This window comes from Amblyraja radiata, chromosome 1 (assembly GCF_010909765.2).
Source record: "Amblyraja radiata isolate CabotCenter1 chromosome 1, sAmbRad1.1.pri, whole genome shotgun sequence".
Lineage (NCBI taxonomy): Eukaryota > Metazoa > Chordata > Chondrichthyes > Rajiformes > Rajidae > Amblyraja > Amblyraja radiata.
Window position 1 is genome coordinate 108,969,951 of NC_045956.1, and position 22,484 is coordinate 108,992,434.

The window sequence follows — 22,484 nt, forward strand, 5'->3', positions numbered from 1 at the left end:
CTCCCCATATCCCCTGACTCCTCGATTTTTAAGAGCCCTATCTAGCTCTCTCTTGAAGGCATCCAGAGAACCCGCCTCCACCGCCCTCTGAGGCGGATAATTCCACAGACGGTGCGGAATGGATGGATTGAGGCAGGGGAATTAGTGCGTGTCGGTTGGATTAAGTAAAATTGTGAGGGGAGTGCGCAGAGGATTTCACTTGCGATCAGTACGGGATGGATGGGGGGTTGGGGGGACAGTACAGGATGAATGGGGGGGGGATCAGAACAGGATGGATGGGGAGACAGTACAGGATGGGGGGGATCAGTGCAGGATGGACGGGGTATCAGTACAGGATGAATGAGGGGACAGTACAGGATGGGGGGGGGGGGTCAATGCAGGATGGAAGGAGGATCAGTGCAGTACGAATGGGGGGGACAGTACAGGTTGGGGGGGATCAGTACAGACCGAATGGGGGGACAGTACAGGATGAATGGGGGGGGGCAGTACAGGATGGGGGGGGGCAGTACAGGATGGGGGGGGACAGTACATGATGGGGGGGATCAGTGCAGGATGAGGGGGGTCAGTGCAGGATGGGGGGGTCAGTGCAGGATGGGGGGGTCAGTGCAGGATGAGGGGGGTCAGTGCAGGATGGGGGGGACAGTACATGATGGGGGGGGTCAGTGCAGGATGGGGAGGGTCAGTGCAGGAGGGGGGGGGGTCAGTGCAGGATGGGGGGGTCAGTGCAGGATGGGGAGGGTCAGTGCAGGATGGGGGGGGTCAGTGCAGGATGAGGAGGGTCAGTGCAGGATGGGGGGGTCTGTGCAGGATGGGGGGGGTCAGTGCAGGATGGGGGGGTCAGTGCAGGATGGGGGGGGTCAGTGCAGGATGGGGGGGTCAGTGCAGGATGGGGGGGGTCAGTGCAGGATGGGGGGGTCAGTGCAGGATGGGGGGGGTCAGTGCAGGATGGGGGGGGTCAGTGCAGGATGAGGGGGGTCAGTGCAGGATGGGGGGGGTCAGTGCAGGATGGGGGGGTCAGTGCAGGATGGGGGGGTCAGTGCAGGATGGGGGGGGTCAGGGCAGGATGGGGGGGTCAGTGCAGGATGGGGGGGGTCAGTGCAGGATGGGGGGGTCAGTGCAGGATGAGGAGGGTCAGTGCAGGATGGGGGGGGTCAGTGCAGGATGGGGGGGTCAGTGCAGGATGGGGGGGGTCAGTGCAGGATGGGGGGGGTCAGTGCAGGATGGGGGGGGTCAGTGCAGGATGGGGGGGTCAGTGCAGGATGAGGGGGGTCAGTGCAGGATGGGGGGGACAGTACATGATGGGGGGGTCAGTGCAGGATGGGGAGGGTCAGTGCAGGATGGGGGGGGTCAGTGCAGGATGGGGGGGTCAGTGCAGGATGGGGAGGGTCAGTGCAGGATGGGGGGGGGTCAGTGCAGGATGAGGAGGGTCAGTGCAGGATGGGGGGGGTCAGTGCAGGATGGGGGGGTCAGTGCAGGATGGGGGGGGTCAGTGCAGGATGGGGGGGGTCAGTGCAGGGTGGGGGGGGTCAGTGCAGGATGGGGGGGGTCAGTGCAGGATGGGGGGGGTCAGTGCAGGATGGGGGGGTCAGTGCAGGATGGGGGGGTCAGTGCAGGATCGATGGGAGTATCAGTACAGGATTAATGGGGAGATAGTGCAGGATGAATGGGGAGATAATTACAAGATGGACGGGGGGATCAGTACAGGATGGATTGGGAGATCAGTGCAGGATAAATGGGGGGGGGGGTGGTCAGTCCAGGACGAATGGCGAATGCAGTGCAGGATGGATGGGAAAGGTGGTCAGTGCAGGATGAACCGGAAGTGGCAGCGCTGTTGAACGGCTGCGGCTCGCCTGCAGTCCGTCTGTCTTTACTTTTTGTTGTTGTTTTTTTTGTTGTCTTGTTTTAGTCAAATTTTAGTTATTAGGTTGTGTTATGTGTGGGGGGGGGGGGGGCTGAAACATGGTTTTCTGTCTCTCCCTTCGGGGGAATGCGACTCTTTTTGTCGTATCCCCCCTTCTCTGCCTCCATCTGCGCTGAGGCCTAATGGCGGAGCTGGCGGCCTCCAACTGCAACCGACCTCGAGGTTCCGGAAGCAGAGCCAGCCAGGACTTACCAACGCAAGGCTGGCCGTCTTCGAGCTGCGGCGGCGGCGTTCCAGTGGCAGCGGCACGACTCGGGGCTGAGACGGCGCTCCGGTGTGGGCGGCCCGGCTCGGGGCTGAGACGCCGCTCCGGTGAGGGCGGCCCGACTCGGGGCTGAGACGGTGCTCCTGTGGCTGAGGCGGCGTTCTGGCGGCGGTGACCTGAATCCAGGGCTTGGCCGCTGGCCAGTAGACGACATCGTCGGGAGCTCGCAGGTCACAGGCTGGTGACCTATTTTTGCGGAGCTCCCGCGGCAACAGCTGCGTCCGCTGGACTGGAGGGCGGCATCTTTGACCACCCCGGGCCGCGGAGCTTGAACCGGCCCGTTCGCGGAGCTCGGTTGAGCCGCGGGACTGATTACCATCGCCCGGTGGGGTAACAACATATCGCCTCAGCGCAGATGGCGAATGAGGAGGGAAGAAACAGTAACCGTAAGACTTTTGCCTCCATCACAGTGAGGAGGTGCCTGGTGAACTCACTGTGGTGGATGTTAATTTGTGTTTATTGTGTGTTTTGTTGTTTTTTATTATATGTATGGCTGCAGGCAACGACATTTCGTTCAGACCGAAAGGTCTGAATGACAAATAAAGGATCTAATCTATTCTAATCTAATTGGGGTACCAGTGTAGGATGGATGGGGGATGGCAGGAGAATCAATGTGAGATAGATAGGGAGATCAGTGCAGGATGAATAGATGGGGCGGGGGTAGATGGGGAGGGCAGCACAGGGGATGTCTGTGACGACTGAATAGAGGCGGGAATGGGGATCAGCGGGTCAGGCAGCATCTCTGGAGAAGGATAAGTGACTTAAGTGGGTCCCAGGATAAGGGAGGTGGAGGCGGGGGGCGTACAAGAGAGAGTGAGGAAGGGGCAGAGGAGGTGGGGAGGAAGGAAGGTCAGCGCTCCTTGGACAACACTGGCATCGTCGCCCCGCTGCCTTGGCCGTCCCTGTCTAAGTGCCGCCGCCAATGTTGGAGGCACTTGGGATCTCTTCACCACCGCCTCCCCTCCGGAGTGGCACATAGCGACCGCTATGGGGGCGGGCGGGGCCACCGTCGCCGCTACTGCTGTTGTGTGAGGCCCGACATTCGCTCCGACCCGCGGTCACCCGCACTACAGCCTCCGCCGACCAAAGCGAGGGCCAATGGCGGGGAGGGGGACCGGCAGGGTCCGGCAGGGGGCGACAGGGACCGGCTGGAGGGGCGAGGGACCGGGGGGAGGGACTGGGGGAGCGAGGGACTGGCGTGGGGTGTGTGGATGGACCAGCGGGGGGGGGGCGAGGGACCGGGGGGGGGGGGTGGCGAGGGACCGGCGGGGGCCGAGGGACTGGCAGTGGGTGGGGGGGGGCGAGGGACCGGCGGGTGGCGTGGACCCGGCCGAAGCGGCGCCTGGTGTCGGGTCACGGCCGCTGCCAGCACTGTTCAGAGTCAGTCCTTCCCGCATTCCGCCCGGCGACGGGAGAACGGTCTCCCCGGACCGACCGCCGGCAGCGGACCCGCTCCATGACCGGCGGAAAGGCTCCAACGCCGCGGATGGAGGCGATGCACCGTGCTGGGAGATACTGCAACCCCGGGCATGGAGAAGTGGACACTACTTTTTTTTCCTCAAATCATCCCGAGGGTCGGATTGGACCATTGGCGGGTAGTTGAACACCACTGATAAATTAAAAAAAATACAGTTTCCCCCTCCCGCAATGCAATATTTCACGGTCCCCCTCCCCCAAACTAGGCCCGTGGCGTCGAGGCGATGCATTGAAAATGGCGGCATCTAATCCCGCCCACTGCTCACGTGAAGCATTTTACTTCGCTACCACATCACCAGCTTCCCCCAACTGCGCTGGTCGCAAAAATTATTTTTCAAATCACCCCGTGGGCTGGTTTTCTTTTTTTTCTCGGGATTTGTTTTTATTCTGGAAAAAGGGTGGGTGCGACCGCACCCAACGCACCCCCCCATTTGGACCGTCATATATATATATATATGGATAAATGAGTATATATATACTGTCCCCTCAACTCGCGGTCGCGGGGGGGCGGTGGCCTTCGGACACACACACATTTCGGTGGGACACACACACGCACGCACACGCGCACACACGCACACACACACGCACACACGCACACACACACACACCCCCCCCCCCCTGATATTATATTAATAATATCCATTCGCTCCTTTTACCCTACCCCATCCTCGGTATATATCATCACAAAACAGTTTGAGGTAAATATGTTGAGAGGAGAGCAATAATTCTCCGAGACCAGGCATAAACTCAATGAGCCAAGTGGTGCCTTTCTGCATCATGATGAAATATGGGAGATAATATTATGAACATAAAGCAACCAAAATAAGAGACATGGCTTGGCTACGATAAGAGGAATCTACAATAAACAGCATGACAATAAACAAGCAATGCTTATGTTTAAGAGAACACATAATTTACAAATAGGAGATATCTTCAAAAGGCAAAAAAAAGATCCAGACATAGAAATGATGAGAAATTAAAGATAGTATCAGATCAAAAGGAAAGATTACGTTGCCAAGAGCAGTAAGCCAAAAGGTTGTGCAAATGTCCAAAATAGGCAAAAATAAACACTAAATAAGGCATTGATGATGGGAAAGAAGAATTGACGAGAGTCTATCAAGAAAATGTAAAAGCTTCCATAGATATATAAAAAGGAAAAGATTTTGTTGAAGTTCATGTAGGTTACATACATACTGATCATACTGGGGAATAAGAAAACTGTGGAGAAATTAAAAAATATTTTCTGACCATGGAAGAGCAAACAATACATCTCACCTAAACAGGGCAGAATTACAGGTCTCAAGTGAACCAGTTCAAAGAAATAAGCATTATTAAAAAAATAGCATTGGAGATTATGATGATATATATACCAATACAGAAATGGGTTGAAGTAGTAAACTCCTCGGACCTTGGAGCCTACTAGCACATTCAGCAAGACCATGACTGATGGTTGTACCCTCAAATTAGCATTACAGTCTTCCCCGAGAAACCATCTACTCCTTTGTTCTTCTAATATGTATTTATTGTTAACTTTAAAATATCCATCGGCTCTTTTTCCAAATACGTTGTGGAGGGGAACAAAATATTCTAAAGTCTTTCAGGAAATAAAATGTAAACTCATCTCATTAATGATGACCGCTTACTTTCATATGATTCTGGTTTTGGATTCTACCAAAATATAAAACACTATCCATTTACCACCTTCAAGACCCCTCAGGATCTTATATATATATTAATCAAGCCCCGCCTTACCCATCTAAACTTCCGTGAATAAAAGCCTAGCCTATCTAACCTTATTCCTTATATTCATTCCAAGTAATAGCCCAATCATTCTTCTCGAAATGCTTCCAACACACCAATCCAAGTAGTCCAGAAATGTACATGGTACTCCAGATGCTGCCTCACCCATGTCCCACACAACTGAAGCAAAACTTCTAAATTTGCATTCAATTACCTGGCAGCACAGAATAACACGTCTGAAGAAGGGTTTCGACCCGAAACATTGCCTATTTCCTTCACTCCATAGATTCTGCCTTACCCGCTGAGTTTATCCAGCATTTTTGTCTACCTTTGATTTTCCAGCATCTGCAGTTCCTTCTTAAACAATAACATTTGGTTTTCTTTTCTAATTATTTGGTGTACCTCAAATAGCATTTTGAGAATTGTACACATGGACATCATCCCTGCTGCATTCTCCCTCAATTTAGATATATACTTCCTTCATATTTGTCCTGCCAAAATGGCATTTCATTTACCCACATTACAATCCCTTGAGATAGATTTTTGCCCATTGACTTACTTATTTATGTAACTTTGAATCTACCTTGTGCTCTTTTCATAACTCACTTTAGTACCTTTGCACCTTCAGCAAATTTCACAACCATTCCTTTAGTGCCTTCATTCAAGTCATCATTTATATATATTTCTGTTAGCCTGCCAAGATCTATCACTAACTGCATGGCAAAAGTCAGACACTCAATGACATACTCTCCACCTGCCTGAATGAGTGAAACACCAACAAATCTCATAAGCTCAAAATCATCCAGGACAAAGCAGATCGATTGACTGGCACATCTTCAACCACCTTCAGCATTCATCCTTCTCCCATCTGTACACAGTGGTTGAAATGTGCACGACAGCAGTTCTTTGCTGAAGTTACTTTGACAGCCTCTTCCAAATCTAAAAATGATCCCCAAGGACAAGGGCAGTAACTGCATGGAGGATCTTCATCTTTTGATCACCCTCCAAGACGTGCACCACCCTGATTTGGAAATGTGTTGTCTAGACCTTCCCTGAATCCACATTCCTTCTGGAATTCTCCAGATTGCAAAAAAATGGCTACATTAAAAAATTTAACATAATGATATTATGATTATGCTTCATGTTGAAATATGTCAATGAAAACTAAAGTAGATAAAAGCAAACCTGCAAAAGCAGCCGCTCAAAAGCAAGAAAGTTGTCCCATTTTGAGTAGCATGTATGTCTCAAAGTCTGCGCTGTTGCCATGGTAAGCTGCAAGAGCCCACAGTGATTCTCCAAAACTTTCAAATTGGTCTTGAATAATTGGACATAGGAGTTGAGTTGTTCAGGTGTGACTCTTCCTGTAACAAGAAAAGGATCAAGAAAATTCTTATTGCACATTTAGAATGAAGCAAATCAGGTTGGATATTTTGAACAGACGAGTAAAACTAAAATCAGCTTCATTGACTTCATTGTCATGCATCATAAACAATCAGAAATAGTGGGCTTTGCCGCACAACTAGGATCAATTATCACCTTGTTTATTCTTCACTCAAAATAGAAATCTTTTACTGAGGTACCAAACCATGTACTTCATGAAATTCAAATTAGAGTTCCCCTCGGTAGTTGGTTAAATAGCAGAAATGCCAGCTGATTATAATTTTTTTAATGTGAGGTGTTGCAATTTTGGACGTCTAACATGGGCAGGACCTACACAGTGAATTGTAGGCCTCTGGGGTGTGTTGTAGAGCAGAGGGATCTAGGACTGCAGGTGCTTGGTTCCTTGAAGGTCGAGTCGCAGGTAGATAAGGTGGTCAAAAAGGCTTTTGGCACATTGGCCTTTATCAGTCAGAGTAAGTATAGAAGTTGGGAGATCATGTAGCAGTTGTATAAGATGTTGGTGAGACCGCATTTAGAGTATTATGTTCAGTTCTGGGCACCATGTTATACAAAATATATTGTCAAGCTTGAAAGGGTTCAAAGAAAAATTACAGGGATGTTGCCAGGACTAGAGGGTCTGAGCTATATGAAGAGGTTGAGTAGGCTGGGTCTCTATTCCTTGGAGTGCAGGAGGATGAGTGGTGATCTTATAGAGGTGTATACAATCATGAGAGGAATAGATCGGGTAGATGCACAGAGTCTCTTGCCCAGAGTTGGGGAATCGAGGACCAGAGGACAAAGGTTCAAGGTGAAGGGTAAAAGATTTAATAGGAATCTGAGGGGTAACTTTTTCACACAATGGGTGGTGGGTGTATGGAACAAGCTGCCAGAGGAGGTAGTTGAGGTTGGGACTATCCCAATGTTTAATAAACAGTTAGACAGGTACATGGATAGGACAAGTTTGGAGGGATATGGACCAAACGCAGGCAGGTGGGACTAGTGTAGCTGGGACATGTTGGCCGGTGTGGCCAAGTTGGGCCGAAGGGCCTGTTTCCACATTGTATCACTATGACTATGACATGAAATATCTGGAAACAAATGGCCAATCATTAAAATAATAACATTGTTGATGTGCCTTGCTGAAATGTGTATGCAAAATAATGAGCCATTCTTGTCTGCATTTATAATATTTAAATAGACTACTGATATGAAGATCCTACAAGTCTGAATTCAACAATATACATAAATCAATAGTAAGTTTATGAAGTGAAAAAAAACTTTAACCATCTTCTTAAAGATTCCAAAATAATTTGTTTTTGTTCACTGGCTACTGGCAATGTATTTTTGATCACGCGGCAAGGTAGAAGCAAAATAGAAATCGTAAAAGTCTCATCAATTGAATTGGTTCTTGAAAAGTTAAAATCAAGAAAAGCTGTTTAGCTCACGACACTTTCACCTAAAGCAAGTGTCTGCTGACAATTGGAATGGACTTTACCTGCACTCACCAGTTCAGCTAATGTTAGTTACAAGGTGACCTAATTGAACAGTTTAACACCTTTTGAGGAATTTAGATTTCAAGATTTAATAGGAACACGAGGGGTAACGTTTTCACTCAAGGGAAGGTAGGTGTATGGGACGAGCTGCCAGAGGAGGTGATTGAGACATTAAAAGGTATTTTAAAAGACATTAGGACTGGTACATAGATAGGAGAGGTTTAAAGGGGCAAATGGAGCTTGTTTAGATGGGACATCTTGATTGGCATGGACGATGAGTTGGGCCAAAGGGCCCATTTCCTTGCTGCAAGACCATGACGATAAATATGTTAAAAGAGGGTAAAAACAAGAAAGCATATATTATTTGACAAATTTTAAATTAGTTTATTTGCTTTTCTCAATTATCTATTTTTATTGGAGCACAGTTCCAACAACAGGAATCAAACATCTATATGAGAGACCTCATCAATATTTCTTACTTAACTGATACAAATGCAGTTTCGGCATCACCACTGTTATTACCATTACCATTCTGGCAGAGAACTGATAGAGCGATTTGTTTTTTCTGAGATTCATGCAAAAAATGCTCCATGCTATGCAGTATAATTACAAAGCGAGCGACTGGGGAGCAGAGCTGTGCTTACATTAAAAACTTTCTAAACACAATTCCTTCCATTTGCAGTAAAAATCAAATGCTTCAACTGAAGCACACTGCACTCAGCTTAGTAACATTATAAACCAATATAAACCAAGAGAATGGAGCGGCTGGGCTTGTACATTTTAAAAGACATTCTACACTCAGTACACTCCGGAGTTTAGAAGGATGAGAGGGATTCTTATTGAAACATATAAGATTGTTAAGGGTTTGGACACGCTAGAGGCAGGAAACATGTTCCCGATGGTGGGGGAGTCCAGAACCAGGAGCCACAGTTTAAGAATAAGGGGTAAGCCATTTAGAACGGAGACGAGGAAACACTTTTTCTCACAGAGAGTGGAGAGTCTGTGGAATTCTCCGCTTCAGAGGGCAGTGGAGGCAGGTTCTCTGGATAATTTCAAGAGAGAGCTAGATAAGGCTCTTAAAGATAGTGGAGTCAAGGGATATGGGGAGAAGGCAGGAACGGGGTACTGATTGGGGATGATCAGCCATGATCACATTGAATGGCGGTGCTGGCTCGATCGGCCGAATGGCCTACTCCTGCACCTATTGTCTATAAACCTTAGAGCACTTCATGCTCCTGTTTGTAGTTTTCAATACTGTACCTTCTCTTGGCTAACAAGTGAACATAGAGCAGAAACATTGCTACAGGAGTAATATAATCAGTTTTATAATACAAATAGATGTTATTTAGAAAAAAAGATATTAGACCGAAGAACAATTTTTAACAAAATACAGATCCTAAAATTAAACAAAAGAGAAGTTTGGAAGTGAGATCTCAGACGAGTGATAGAAAATAATAAAAGCATCAAAACAGCTGAATATCCTTATTCAGGCTGATAAAGGCGAGTGGGGATTTTTGGGAGGTCACAAAATGGTAATGGAAATTTAGAGCCCTCACTTAAAAGTGGCTGTTAATTCTACGTTAATTTGAATTTAGATAAACAGCTTGATGGCCAAGACATACAGTAAATATGGAGAAGGGAAACATGTCAGCCATAATCATCCAGAATGACAGAATAGTTTAAGGTCAGTGGTGTAGTCATTTATTGTGTACGTAATCATGTGGGCTCGTGGACATAGTGAAGTCTTACATATATAAGAAGGATGAAAACATTAAATGGAGGGAGCTTCGCACTGCTGGAGTGGAATGAAGTAAACATCCTTTTATATGGGACCACTAAACAAGTTTGTCCTTGTGTCCTCTAACTGTTACTGCAAGCAGAATATGACTGAAGATCACCAGTACCCAAAATCCCTCATAGAATACATACAATTGACTATAAAGTTGACCTGAAGTAATCCGCAGGGTAACTCAGCAGCATAACAAAAACAAAATCATTCTTTTTGGACCTTGTGGATTCTGAAGACTCAATAACCCCAAGCAAAAATGCCAAAATAAATTGCAGGCTTGAATCATTTGATTGCAGGCAAAGCCAATCTGTTTGCACAGGCCATGTCAGAGAAAAAAAAGACACATAACAGTAAGCCATTGCTCTCGATAGGCAGCAGCACTTTATCTCCCAAATATGTAACAACTGATTCTTAAAACAAAACTAACTTAAGGAAGACACTGGTGTAAGAGTTCAACTCATTGAATATGCCAAAGGAAAAATCACAAACACACAAGAGGCATGAATAAATTTTGCTGAGAAAAGTGAAAATGACATCTTAAACACCAACATACTTCACTGGTAGCCTTGAGGTGTCTAACTAGGTGTGCACCAAGGCTTGTCAAATGCTCATATCCTAAATGGAGAGGATCAGAGACATTTCTCACAACCAACAACATCCTTGGCCTGGAAGATAAGTGTTGACAATGCATACCTATTGAATGCTGCAGTGAGGGAAAAGAAGAAAGGAGCAATAATACAGAAATTAACCCAACAGCGTGTTATAGACATTAACCAACTTATCTGCTTTGCTGAAAACTGGAGATCACTCATGTGCAAGGATAATTCAGAAGCTGGAGAAACACAACAACTAATAGCCATTCAAGACAGCTATATATTGAATACACACAATCAAAAGCTGGGGGAAGTGTGAGAGATAATTTTCATGGTCTGAAATAGATATCAAGGTATTATTGATATTATAACTGGAGAATTTTAGGTCTCCGTGCTCAGAAACAAATTTCTCATGGTCCGACAGGCTAAAGGATTCAGTCAAAGCTGTTTTGCTGCAGAGGATGGAAACTTCCATGTAAATGGTAGCCAAGAACACAAAGGAGGAAATTACGTTCTGTCAACCACAAAAGTAATGATAACCTACAGTTGAAGGACAACTCCCAAGGTCTCAGTCCAGAAGCAAGGACAGCATCTTCTCATCATCAGAAGAGTACATCAGCATTCAAGATGCCGAGGAGAGAGGAGGGTACTAACAGGGAAGTGGAAGGTGGGGGGAGAGAATAAAAAGGCAAATTGGGAGGAGGAGACAATGGTTAAGTGGCAAGGAGAAACGAGGATGATGTTTAAGGGACTCAATCCAAGTTTGGAATGTCTTGTTTTTTGCAAGTATGACCCAATGCCAGTTTCTGGCATGATATTTTTCAAATGTCTCCAGATTGTGTCAGGAATAGAAAAAGGACTAAATCTGGACTGTATGGTCAGAATGGGTTCCATTGAAAAACATTGTAAAATGAGTGACTGGCTGTAAGATCGAAATACTGAACTTGGAGATGGCATAATTGGACGTTATAGTTCATAACCAGCAGCATAAACAATTATGCAGCCAAAATAATTCAAGTATATTAATTTATTGCTTTTAAATAAAAGCAAGGCACTAAATAAGTTTCAGTTAAAATCTGAACAAAGGAAAGTAAATGACACCTGGCTGATTGGAAACACAAAAAAACTAGCTATCAATTGATTTGATTGTTTAATACAGGCATGTGTCCAATTGAAAGTAACGGTGGACCAAGATATGCACGAGCAGAAAACCTGCTTTTGAAACCTGACTGATCCCGTAAAACAAAACTGGAAAGGTCATGTCCCAGTGACAGTAACAAAGTCAAATGGAACTGCAAATGCCAAATAGTCATAGAGTGATACAGTTGGATACAGGCCCTTCGGCCCAACTTGCCCACACCGACCAACATGTCCCAGCTACACTAGTCCTACCTGCCTACCTTTGTTCCATAACCCTCCAAACTTGTCCAATCCATGAACTTGTCTAACTGTTTCTTAAACTTTTGGATAGTCCCAGCCTCAACTACCTCCTCTGGCAGCTTGTTCCATACACCCACCACCCTTTGTCTAGAAAAGGTTACCCCTCAGATTCCTAATAAATCTTTTCCCCCTCACCTTGAACTTATGTCCTCTGCTTCTCGATTCTTCTACACTGGGAAGAGATTCTGCGCATCACCAAAGATGGTCAGATCAGCATTACCAAATCTTCACCAAAGATGACAAAATACACATTGTTAGATACAAATGTAGCCAAATGACACAATGTCAACATTTTCTTGTAACACACTTTTTACTGGATTTGCTAAGTAAAAACTGACAGTCATCGAGTGATACACCGGCCAACAGGTCCCAGCTGCACTGGTCCCACCTGCCAGCATTTGGTTCATATCCCTCCAAACTTTCCTATTCAAGTACCTATCTAACTGCTTCTTAAAGGTTGGGATAGTCCCTGCCTCAACTACCTCCTCTGGAAGCTTGTTCCATGCATCTATCATCCTTTGTGTGAAAATGTTACCCCTCAGATTCCTATTAAATCTTTTTCCCTTCACCTTAAACCTATGTCCTCTAGATCTCGATCCACCTATTCAGGGCAAGAGACTGTGCATCTACCCGACCTATTTCTCTCATGATTTTATACACCCTCTAGAAGATCACCCCTCATCCTCCTGCGCTCCAAGGAATAGAGTCCCAGCCTATTCAACCTTTGCTCGGACACTCTAGTCCTGGAAACATCCTCACAAATCTTCTCTGTTAGTAATACAGTATTGAGTATAGATGAAGGCCAATGTTCCAAAGAGCCTTTTGAACCACCTGATCTACCTTCGACTCCGCCATCAGGGAGCTATGCACCTGCACTCATAGATCCCTCTTCTCTACAACACTCCCCTGAGCCCTCCAGTCACTGTACGTCCTGCCCGTGTTAGACTTCCCAAAATGCAACACCTCACATTTTTCTGCATTAAATTCCATCAACCATTCCTCAGCCCATTTGGCCAATTGATCAAGACTCTGCAGCAATTTTTCACATCCATCATTACTATCTGCAAACCACCCCCCACTTTAGTATCATCTGCAAACTTGCTAATCGGTTCAATGTGTTTCAAAAGAAAAATGAATGCATTTATCAAACAGCAGCGGGTTTCAAGCCTAAAAAAAAGCTACTGAGCACATTGCTAAATAATAATTATTCATAAAATGCAAAGACATTCTCCAGCAGAAAATTGCCCTGCAGTGATTCATAATTCCCTTGCTATCAGAGCTGCCATCGTGTAGCTAGTTTCAGTGCTAAAAGAAAATCAGATTTTCTGGAGCTTCGCTGAACATTTTTATTATATTTTTAAAAATACATTCTTTGTTTTCTCAGCACCGACATAATGAAGCCGCTGTGGGAGCTAGACATTAAGGCTCCTTGTTGAGCCAATCTCAGGGGCTTCCTCAAAGACTTCAACACTCGAGAAAACCAAGATATTATTGATGCTTTCATACTTATTCATATCAATTATGATGCAATGCAAGGATTATCAGGTTAAAAAAAGCAACATAATTTCCTATGAATACCATAAGTTATGCAGTGCATCGACTCAGAAACACTGACATCTCACATGAGTTTTTGATTAACTCCTTGCCACATATACAAACAACTTGTCATTCTTTTCCTCTTTCTCAGTTTTTCTGTCTCCTGAAGAGGGCGCTGTGTATTCATTAAGCCAGAGTTGCCAGCAGGGACTCACACTGGTTTAGTAAGTCCTGGGTACAGGGGTGCTCTTTTATATATGAAGAGAAAAGGTTTACGAGGGATATCAACGGTCCAAAGGGGGAACATTTGAATTATTTCAAACCAGGATTGAATGTCTACAAAGATAAGTTATCAACTGAAGGATTTATTTTAGGAAATGTGAAACTGCCCAATAAAAATTTTTTGAAATGAATATAAAATTATTTTAGTATGATAATTTATTAAAGTGTATTAAATCGTGTAAATGCATGCGAGTGGAGAGAATATCCACACACAGTCAATTGGGATAATTTGGTTATTTTGAAAAGGAAATTGGTTAAATATGTGGAGAACAAATACAGGGATTAAGGAAAGAATGAAAGAATTGGCTGGATTACTCTTTGAAAGATCAGATGCCTGGTCAGTGGTTTGCTGGCCTTCCGTCAGTACTACTCAATTCTGCAATTTGCTCATGGGTTCAAGCCTTCTTACTAGAGAAGATGAGGGGCCTATTTCAGTCGGATCCATTACTACAAAAGAAAACCTCATTATGCACCAATTAAATGAGAAAATACGTAATACGTAACTATTTTCAGGAACATTTTTTATTTGATTTCATTAAAAAATGAAAAATAGGTTTATAAATGTTCTTATAGTACTGTTTCAACAAGAACATTCATGAATACAGTCATAGCTGCTATAGAGGAATAAAAAGGTATTGGGTTTCCCCAATAAAAGTTTCATAAGACGAGCAATATTCATGAAACAAATCTTGGCAGTAGATGAAACAACTAAATAGAGTACGTGTTTTGAGAAACGGAGGAATCATGAGCTTTCAGGCTATTATGTCAAAATAAACGGAGAGTAAATTGGTTATGCATATTACCCAAGCTCATCTTAATTGGGAGATTCTCCTTGCTAGCAGCCTCCACTAGGTGCCTCCGCACTTCCATCACAGCCTCTTTATGTTTCATGTTTAACATGGACTCCCATAGAGCTTTGGATGAAGGGTCACTGCAGTGAAATAACAGGGTTAACATGACATTAATATACATCTTCATAAAAAGATTCCATGCTCTGTGCATGTTCTGGAGCTGCTATTTATGCTTGATTTAAGAAAAATGCTCATGCAAAACTATTCTCTGTTCATCCATCAAAAGGCAGTTGGAGGGTAAAATGGTCACAGAAATCAGATTACGACAGCAAGACAGGAGCTTAACAATGCCAGCATCTCTTTTTTCCATGGAAAAGCAACTTGCATCTCCTCTGTCAGTCTAGCTCCAGAGATATGCCAGATGGCGAAATCCTGGGTTTGTGTTATGTTATTTTATGAGATGCTAATGTTGAGATTGGCCAGTTTACCTCACATTATCCAGAATATAGTTGAATCCAATTTGCCCTCTACCGAGCTCTCCCTTTTGGAGATTCTCTTTATTGGTTGGACTTTTTTTTAACATTCTGCTGGCTTCAAATCTGGTTAAATTTAAGAAAGAAATTGTGATGACACATCATTCTCCCAAATCTTTCTCCAGTGTTGCATGAGTTGCATATAGCAGAGCATATTGACTGGTTGCGTCACCGCCTGGTTCGACAACTCGAACATTCAGGGACGAAGATTACATCAAGTGGTGAATACAGCTGGTCCATCACGGATACTGACCTCCCCACCATCAAAGCGATCTACAGCAGACGCTGTCTCAAAAAGGCAGTCAGCATCATCAAGGTCCCACACCACCCTGGCCACACTCTCATTTCATTCCTGCCATCAGAAAGAAGGTATAGGAGTTTGAAAACTGTAACTTCCAGGTTCAGGAACAGCTTCTTCCAAACCATCAGGTTATTGAACACCACAAACTCCAACTAAATTCCAAACTGCCTTGGTTGCACTTGGGGCCTCAGGCTTCATTTTGTATTTGCAATTTATTGGGTTTTTAATTTATTGAATTTTTTGTTTGTTTGTTTATTATATATTGAGTACTGCATTTACAAACCTGAATGCTGCTGCAAGTAAGAATTTCATTGTCACATTTCATAACGTAGGACAATCAAACACAAATAAATAAGAGTAAAGAACAACAGAAAATACTTTTTATCCTCCAACTTCAATAAACAATGCACATCAATGGTTAAAGTACAAATGTGTTAAAATTTTAAGTTAGAGTATTGAATTCACATGTCAGTGACTAAGCCTATTACTAATATTTATTTACTAATCAAAAATGGAAATGGCTACATCTGAATTTGCAATTAGTAACATGCAACTAGCAGTAAACATGGAGAAAAACGTCAAAATTCACAAGTATAAATTTCCAGATCAACATATTTGTTTTTCTCCATACATCATTTCAGACACTGTTCTCCTTACCATGTCCATGAATGAATAGAAATGTCAAGACCGTCAAAGGGCATTCTAGACTACAAGAAAAATCTGAACCTTGCCCGTGTGTGAAGGTCGCAGGCCAAAAAATAGTTTCAACTTTGAAACAGCACAATTCTGCAATTAATTCTAATCAAACCCTTAGAAGTGGGGGAGAAAAAAAATCACGGGTGGAGCTTGGATATATGGTCCGATGTCTGGGGAATCCATTAACAAGGCTTGTGTGCTATCAGCAGTAAATCTTCCCTTTAACCTGTACCATCAAGCAAGAGGGTCTGGAAAAGCTATTACATCATTGGCTTACAAACTACAGTTAACAAGTTTTCTGCAACTCAAATGAAACTTTGCTTGGAACACTGGATCTGGTCTGGGCTACATTCATAGAAACTCATGGTTAATGAAGGCTCACATTATGGCAGCAAGTCAAGACAATATACATACATAAAAAGAGCAAAGGATTATTGAAATGACTAAGAATCACATCTCATCAAAATCTACAGGAAACCAGCTGTGAAAATAACTGTTGCATTAATCAGAGGATAAGTCACTAGCATCAAAGAGCTATTTCTGTTATTCATTCCAAGATAATTTTTTGCTTTAAAGCAAGTAATATAAAAAATATTTTTTCCAGCATTGGCCCAGGTTTTGTGGTAGAGTAATGGTGAGATTATTAGCACTCTATTATTATGTTAATTGGACAACAACTGCCAGTGCCCACACATGCACCATAACATGTGGAAACCGGGAGAAGTTGCTGTTGCAGTTCTCTGCACTGGACTCAGCATACTCACTCAAAAAAATCTAGCCAAAAAAGTGTGGGTGAGTCCACTCACGTCATAATTAATCTTTAAAAGTATTAATTATATCCCTATTAACTACTCTGGCACTGAAAAAGGTTTACATGAATAGAGTCTCAATCCTTCAAATTTTTGTTATTCTTTCTTAAACTTTTCCTTCCTGACTTTAATTTGCTCTTTTAAACCCATCTTGCTTTCAATTTCTATTTCAATTTCTGTACACAATCCATGAGGAAGTGGAACAAGTCGATAAGGAAGAGTGAGATAGCAGTGAAAGCAGAACAGAATGTAGCCTGGCCTGGAGAATTTTACCAAGAAAGAAAGATTCTGTGGACAGGATGGAAATGTTTTCTTTGATTCACAGGAAGTTCACGAGAAGATTAAAAGAAAAGCCTTATTTAGAGCGGAATGGAGATGTGCTCAATAACAATTGCACATATATTCAATTTGTTCGAGAGGTTGGAACTCTGCTGAGCGATGGTAGAAACAAAAATCCTGATACATGCACATGAAAACTCCCTAAATATGCAGACCAGGAGTTCAAATTTGGATTATTCTGGAATGTGCTACACTGTCTTTTCAGACTTGGGGCAAAAATGTACAATTGTTGCACAGAATCAATGGCGCTGGAATGTCCTTGTTTGACTTCAGTTCTGCCTCAGTAAGGATCATTCACAGTACGTCCCAAATTCCCTTGTCGATTGTAATGGAGCATTTTGATAATTAATTGATAATTAATTAATTGATTTTAACAACTCACAAACACAGTTGTAGATATCATGCTCCAGAGACAACAGTTGAAATATAAACATAGAATATAGGTGCAGGAGTAGGCCATTTGGCCCTTCGAGCCAGCACCGCCATTCAAGATAATCATGGCTGATCATCCAAAATCTGTACCCCGTTCTTGCTTTCTCCCCATATCCTTTGATTCCGTAGAGAGAGGAAGGGGGGGGGGAGAGGGGGGAGTGTTGGAGAGTGAGGTGGAGTGGGGAGGGGGGAGGGCAGGGGAGGGGGGGGGAGAGAGGAGGGGGGGAGAGAGAGGAGGGGAGAGGGGGAGGGGTAGCAAAGGGAGTGAGAGGGAGGTGGAGGGGGAGGGGTGTGAGGGGGGGAGAGGAGAGAGAAGGGTGGAGGGAGGGCAGAGGGGTGGAGGGGGAGAGAGGGGGAGAGTGGGGGGAAGGGGGAGAGAGAGGAGGGGGAGAGAGGGGAGGAGGGAGTGGGGGGGAAGGGAGGAGGTGCTGTGCGCTGCGCTGCGGACGGCCGGCCGAGTGCGAGTATTGACACAATCAGGGACTGCCGATGTTGACAGTTTGCAGGCAGGCGATCATCGAGTTCATGTATCGCCAACTTTATCAATGGAGCGCTCGACGTCCTGCGGCGACCAGCGTTCGCGGAGGGCCTCCGGGATCCCCGTGGACACTGCGTGTTCCCTCTACGGGGACCATAGGGGCGGGCGGTCGACCCCGGTGCGGTCGTCGGCTGCCCGCTGCCTGAACCCACGGGTGGCCGTCTTAGCTGGGCCCAGGAGCAGGCGGATGGGGAGATGTAACTCACAGCAGACGGACTGGGCCATGTAACTCGCAGCACGTGGCTGCACAGCTGGCCGCGAGGAGAAGAGGCATTGGGACGTCATCAGCTCGCTTCAGCGGTTAGATTTTTAAAAAATGTCAGATTGGTGAACAATTTCAGTTAAAAAACTCGGGAAATAATGAATTAAATTTTCAGATGAGGGGATTTTTGAAATCATGAGGTAAATCGCTACCGGAATATGTAAAAATGTCACCGTTACCGTGTCGGGTAATGCGTGATGGTGATGAAGACTGACAAAGTTTGTGACACAAAAGGCAGCGGCGCTTGCTGAAAGAGTAGGATGAAGACTTGATCACAGCTTCTGCTATCTCCACTATCTCTTGATCTGCATTCTAGCAGACATTTCCTTTAGAACATAAAACAGTACGGCACAGGAAGGGGACCTTTGGTCCAGAATGTCTGTGCCAAACATGATGCCAAGACAGATTCTTATCTGGTTGCATTAAATCCATATCCCTCTTTTTTCTGCATAACACATGCCTATCACAGTCTCTTAAATGTCACTATTGTATCTGCATCAACCGCCACCCCCAGCAGCGCATTCCAGGCACTCACCACCTCGGTGCAAAAATATAACTTGCTCTGTGCACCTCTTTTAAACTTTGCCCATCTCATGTTAAAGCTATGCCCACTAGTATTTGATTTTTCCACTTTGGGAAAAATAATTCTGACCGTTAGCTCTCTCTGTGCAGTTCAAGACACGTTATGAAATAAACTGAGCTGAGCTGTTAATTGATTCTCTTTTACAGATGCTTCCCAACCTGTTGAGCATTTCCACTACTTTGTTTATATTTCACATTACCAACTTCTATAGTTTTCTACTTTTTGATTCCTCCTTTTTACTTCCAGTCTTATTGTCCAAGAATTCTTTAAACCGATTCATGCCTGATGATTTTATTGCTGCTAAATGCTGCAGAATCACTCTGGATGGAACCAGACTGCATTTCATGGCAAACTAGGGTGGAAATGTGCTTGATAAATCTTTCAAAATCTTTTTCAGCAGCATTAAAAAAAAAACATAAACAAGAAACACTCAAGGGGGCAGCAAACTATGCTCAAAATTAAGCTTTAGGAAAGTTTAAAATTCAGTAACCCACGGTCTCCAGTAAATTAGAGAATAAGTCAAATACATAATAATTTAATTACATCCATCTAATTGCGGGAAACAAAGGTCACCTTTTCTACTTGTGAAAGCCAATGTGACACCCAAACTGAAATAACTATCTACTATTTTTCTTTCAAAGCCTGGGGATACTATGGGAGAGTAATTCTGCCATAGACTCAACTCAGTTTGTATATTTTGGCAATAACTCAAATTTTCAAAGGCTCAAATCACATGCATGAAAGAGGCCCAGACCTACATAGCTGGTGATGGTTCCTACCCTAAGCCACCTCACTGAAAGACTACTGTATGTCGAAAGAGGATCTCCATTCAGGTTTGTGCAGCGAAGCTGCAAAATGGCATTTAACATAATGAATAGATGAGCTTACTGGATAAAAGCTTCATTAATTTCGTATATGGAGAGACACAGGGTTACTGTTTTTTTTTTTAATGCACAACCACTAAATACATTGGACCAACTAAAACACCTTCAGACATAACATTGAAAAAGATTTCAGCAATCACCAAACATTAAAACACAAGCTTTTCTATTACTCTTGCATTGAGGACCTTCAGTATCTATTAAACGGACTTGTAACTGCATTAAAATGTATTATAACTGAAAATCCATTGGGTTAATCATAAAGTTTAGAAAGGTACATTCTCCCTACCTCTTGCTCAGTACTTTACATCACATACTCAGCAAGGAGGAAGAAAATCATGTTTCTTGCCATCAACCAATCTTTCTCATCCAGGAATAGCTGGACATCCGCTTTGGTTTTGCTCCATTATAATGATCAATTATTTGCAGATTTTCCATATCATGGCATTTATCTTCTTCCTACATCAGTTGTTTCAGTCTATCAACATGGGTAATTTAATGCAAAGTCACTAAGGTTTGGAATCCCAGAAAATGTCCGAGACCTATGTGCACATAGCAAACAACCGAATGACTCCATAATAGTTCTTTAGTCTAATCTAACTGAAAGACACCTGCCCAACTGATCCTTGAAGAAATTGCATAGAATTTTGACAGTTGTGTTTCCAGCACTTCAAATCCAAGAAAATCATCAATAACAACATTACAACCTAGGCACAACTTTCACTGACCTGACAAAAGCACTAGGATGATCTTTGGAAGATTGTTATTTTTCTACGTGTGTTGGGTTCACATCTTGCAATCCATTTGATACTATTAAGCACATCCAAACTCCTTTTGTTCTCTTTACTAGTTTTTGTTTGCTCAATCTTCCAAACTCTCTTATTAATATTTCTAGGGTCTTTGTGTAAGAGGTCTGCTTTTCTCCACTTTGAATCAAAGCTGAGCTTCCCATCCCCCTTCCAAATTAAATTAATCTCTTCACAGCTGCACCAGTAAACTAGCTTCACACACACACCAGGTTGATTGCATTCATCGAAACAGGGCGGACCACGTGAAGGTTGCAATCTCCCACCCCAGTAAACTAGCTATGTGAATAACGATACCGGCCCTGCAGAGGTGCAACTCATTTTATTTCCACATTTTCCAGTACCTATCCCACTGTCACAAGAATCTTAAGCCCTCCCCTTTGCACTAATTCTCTGCAATAATCCTGTTTTCTTTACTCACTGCCACAAGATTTCATCCCATTTTCTACCTCCCTCTCATCAATAAAAATCATAACCTCTGGCTGGTCACTCTGCCCCGTCCATTATGTTCTGTGGCCATTCGGTGACCCCTTCAGCAGAAAGTCAACATAACATCCTGGACCCAGACAGAAAGCCTTGTATGCTTCACTCATTACAAAATCCCCCAAAACTAAAGACGTATTGACCTTTCTCCTCCTGCCCAATACAACATTGCTACCCATGGTGCCAAAGTATTTGCTGCAGCCACGCTCCCTCAGGGAACTGTTCCTCCCTCGGTCAGTATACACAACCGAATAGTGATTAGCAGATAAAATGCCCTTAGTCATCTCTCAAAATAACTACTTGCTCCTTTGTTGGATTGACAATTAACCAGTTCCTCTCGGCCAGCTCTCTTGAACTCTGTGGTCATCCCTCTTCAAATTCACTAGCCACAAAACATTGAGCCTCACAAATGGAGGGCAGTGACATCAGACATTGAGCAGGCTCATAAAAGTGCAGTTTGAGCTTCTCCAGCCAATAATACTTCCATACAAGACACAGAAAAAGTCCTGACATTCCCACATGCATTGCCATGCCTCTGTTATTGACGTTGAAACCATAATCATTTTACCTCTCCTAATTATACCAAATTCTCCCGCTCATCAAAACCCATGTTTCACACTCTGTAGAAGCAGTTCTCCATTTTACTGGATTATGCACTATTTAATTGAATCAATCTTCTGAATATATCTTAAACTGCAAGTTTATCAAAGACAAATACAAATAAAAGTAGACAATTGTGCAGAAATTACATGAAAGTATATTTCCAGATAGCATAATATCTTTGCCGAATCATTATCACCTCTGTAGGGTGGTATCATTACTACCTACGCTGAACACCTTTGCTCAGTCTGCCTGGCCTACATGATCTCTCGGTTGATAAACACTTTAACTGCCCCTCCCATTCCTATATTCACCTAGGCCTCCTGCACTGTCAGGGTGAAGCCAAACGCAAATTGGAGGAACAGCACCTCGTATTTCGCTTGGGAAGCTTACAACCAAGCGGTATGAATATTGATTTCTCTAACTTCAAGCAACCCTTGCTTTCCCTCTCTCCCCCTCCATCCTTCCCCCACCATAGTTCTCCTACTTGTTTCACTGTCCTCCTGATTAATTTT

The 22,484-nt window shown here is 44.0% G+C and overlaps 1 protein-coding gene across 1 annotated transcript in view; it reads right to left on the reverse strand.

Moving 5' to 3' along the window:
- Positions 1–22,484, reverse strand: part of scfd2 (sec1 family domain containing 2) — a 215,904-nt gene that overhangs the window by 175,803 nt on the left and 17,617 nt on the right. The window contains exons 3-4 of the mRNA XM_033028550.1: positions 14,719–14,846; positions 6,588–6,763 (exon numbers count right to left, since the gene is read on the reverse strand). Coding sequence (XP_032884441.1) covers positions 6,588–6,763; positions 14,719–14,846 — 304 coding nt within the window. The remainder of the gene's footprint in view (positions 1–6,587; positions 6,764–14,718; positions 14,847–22,484) is intronic.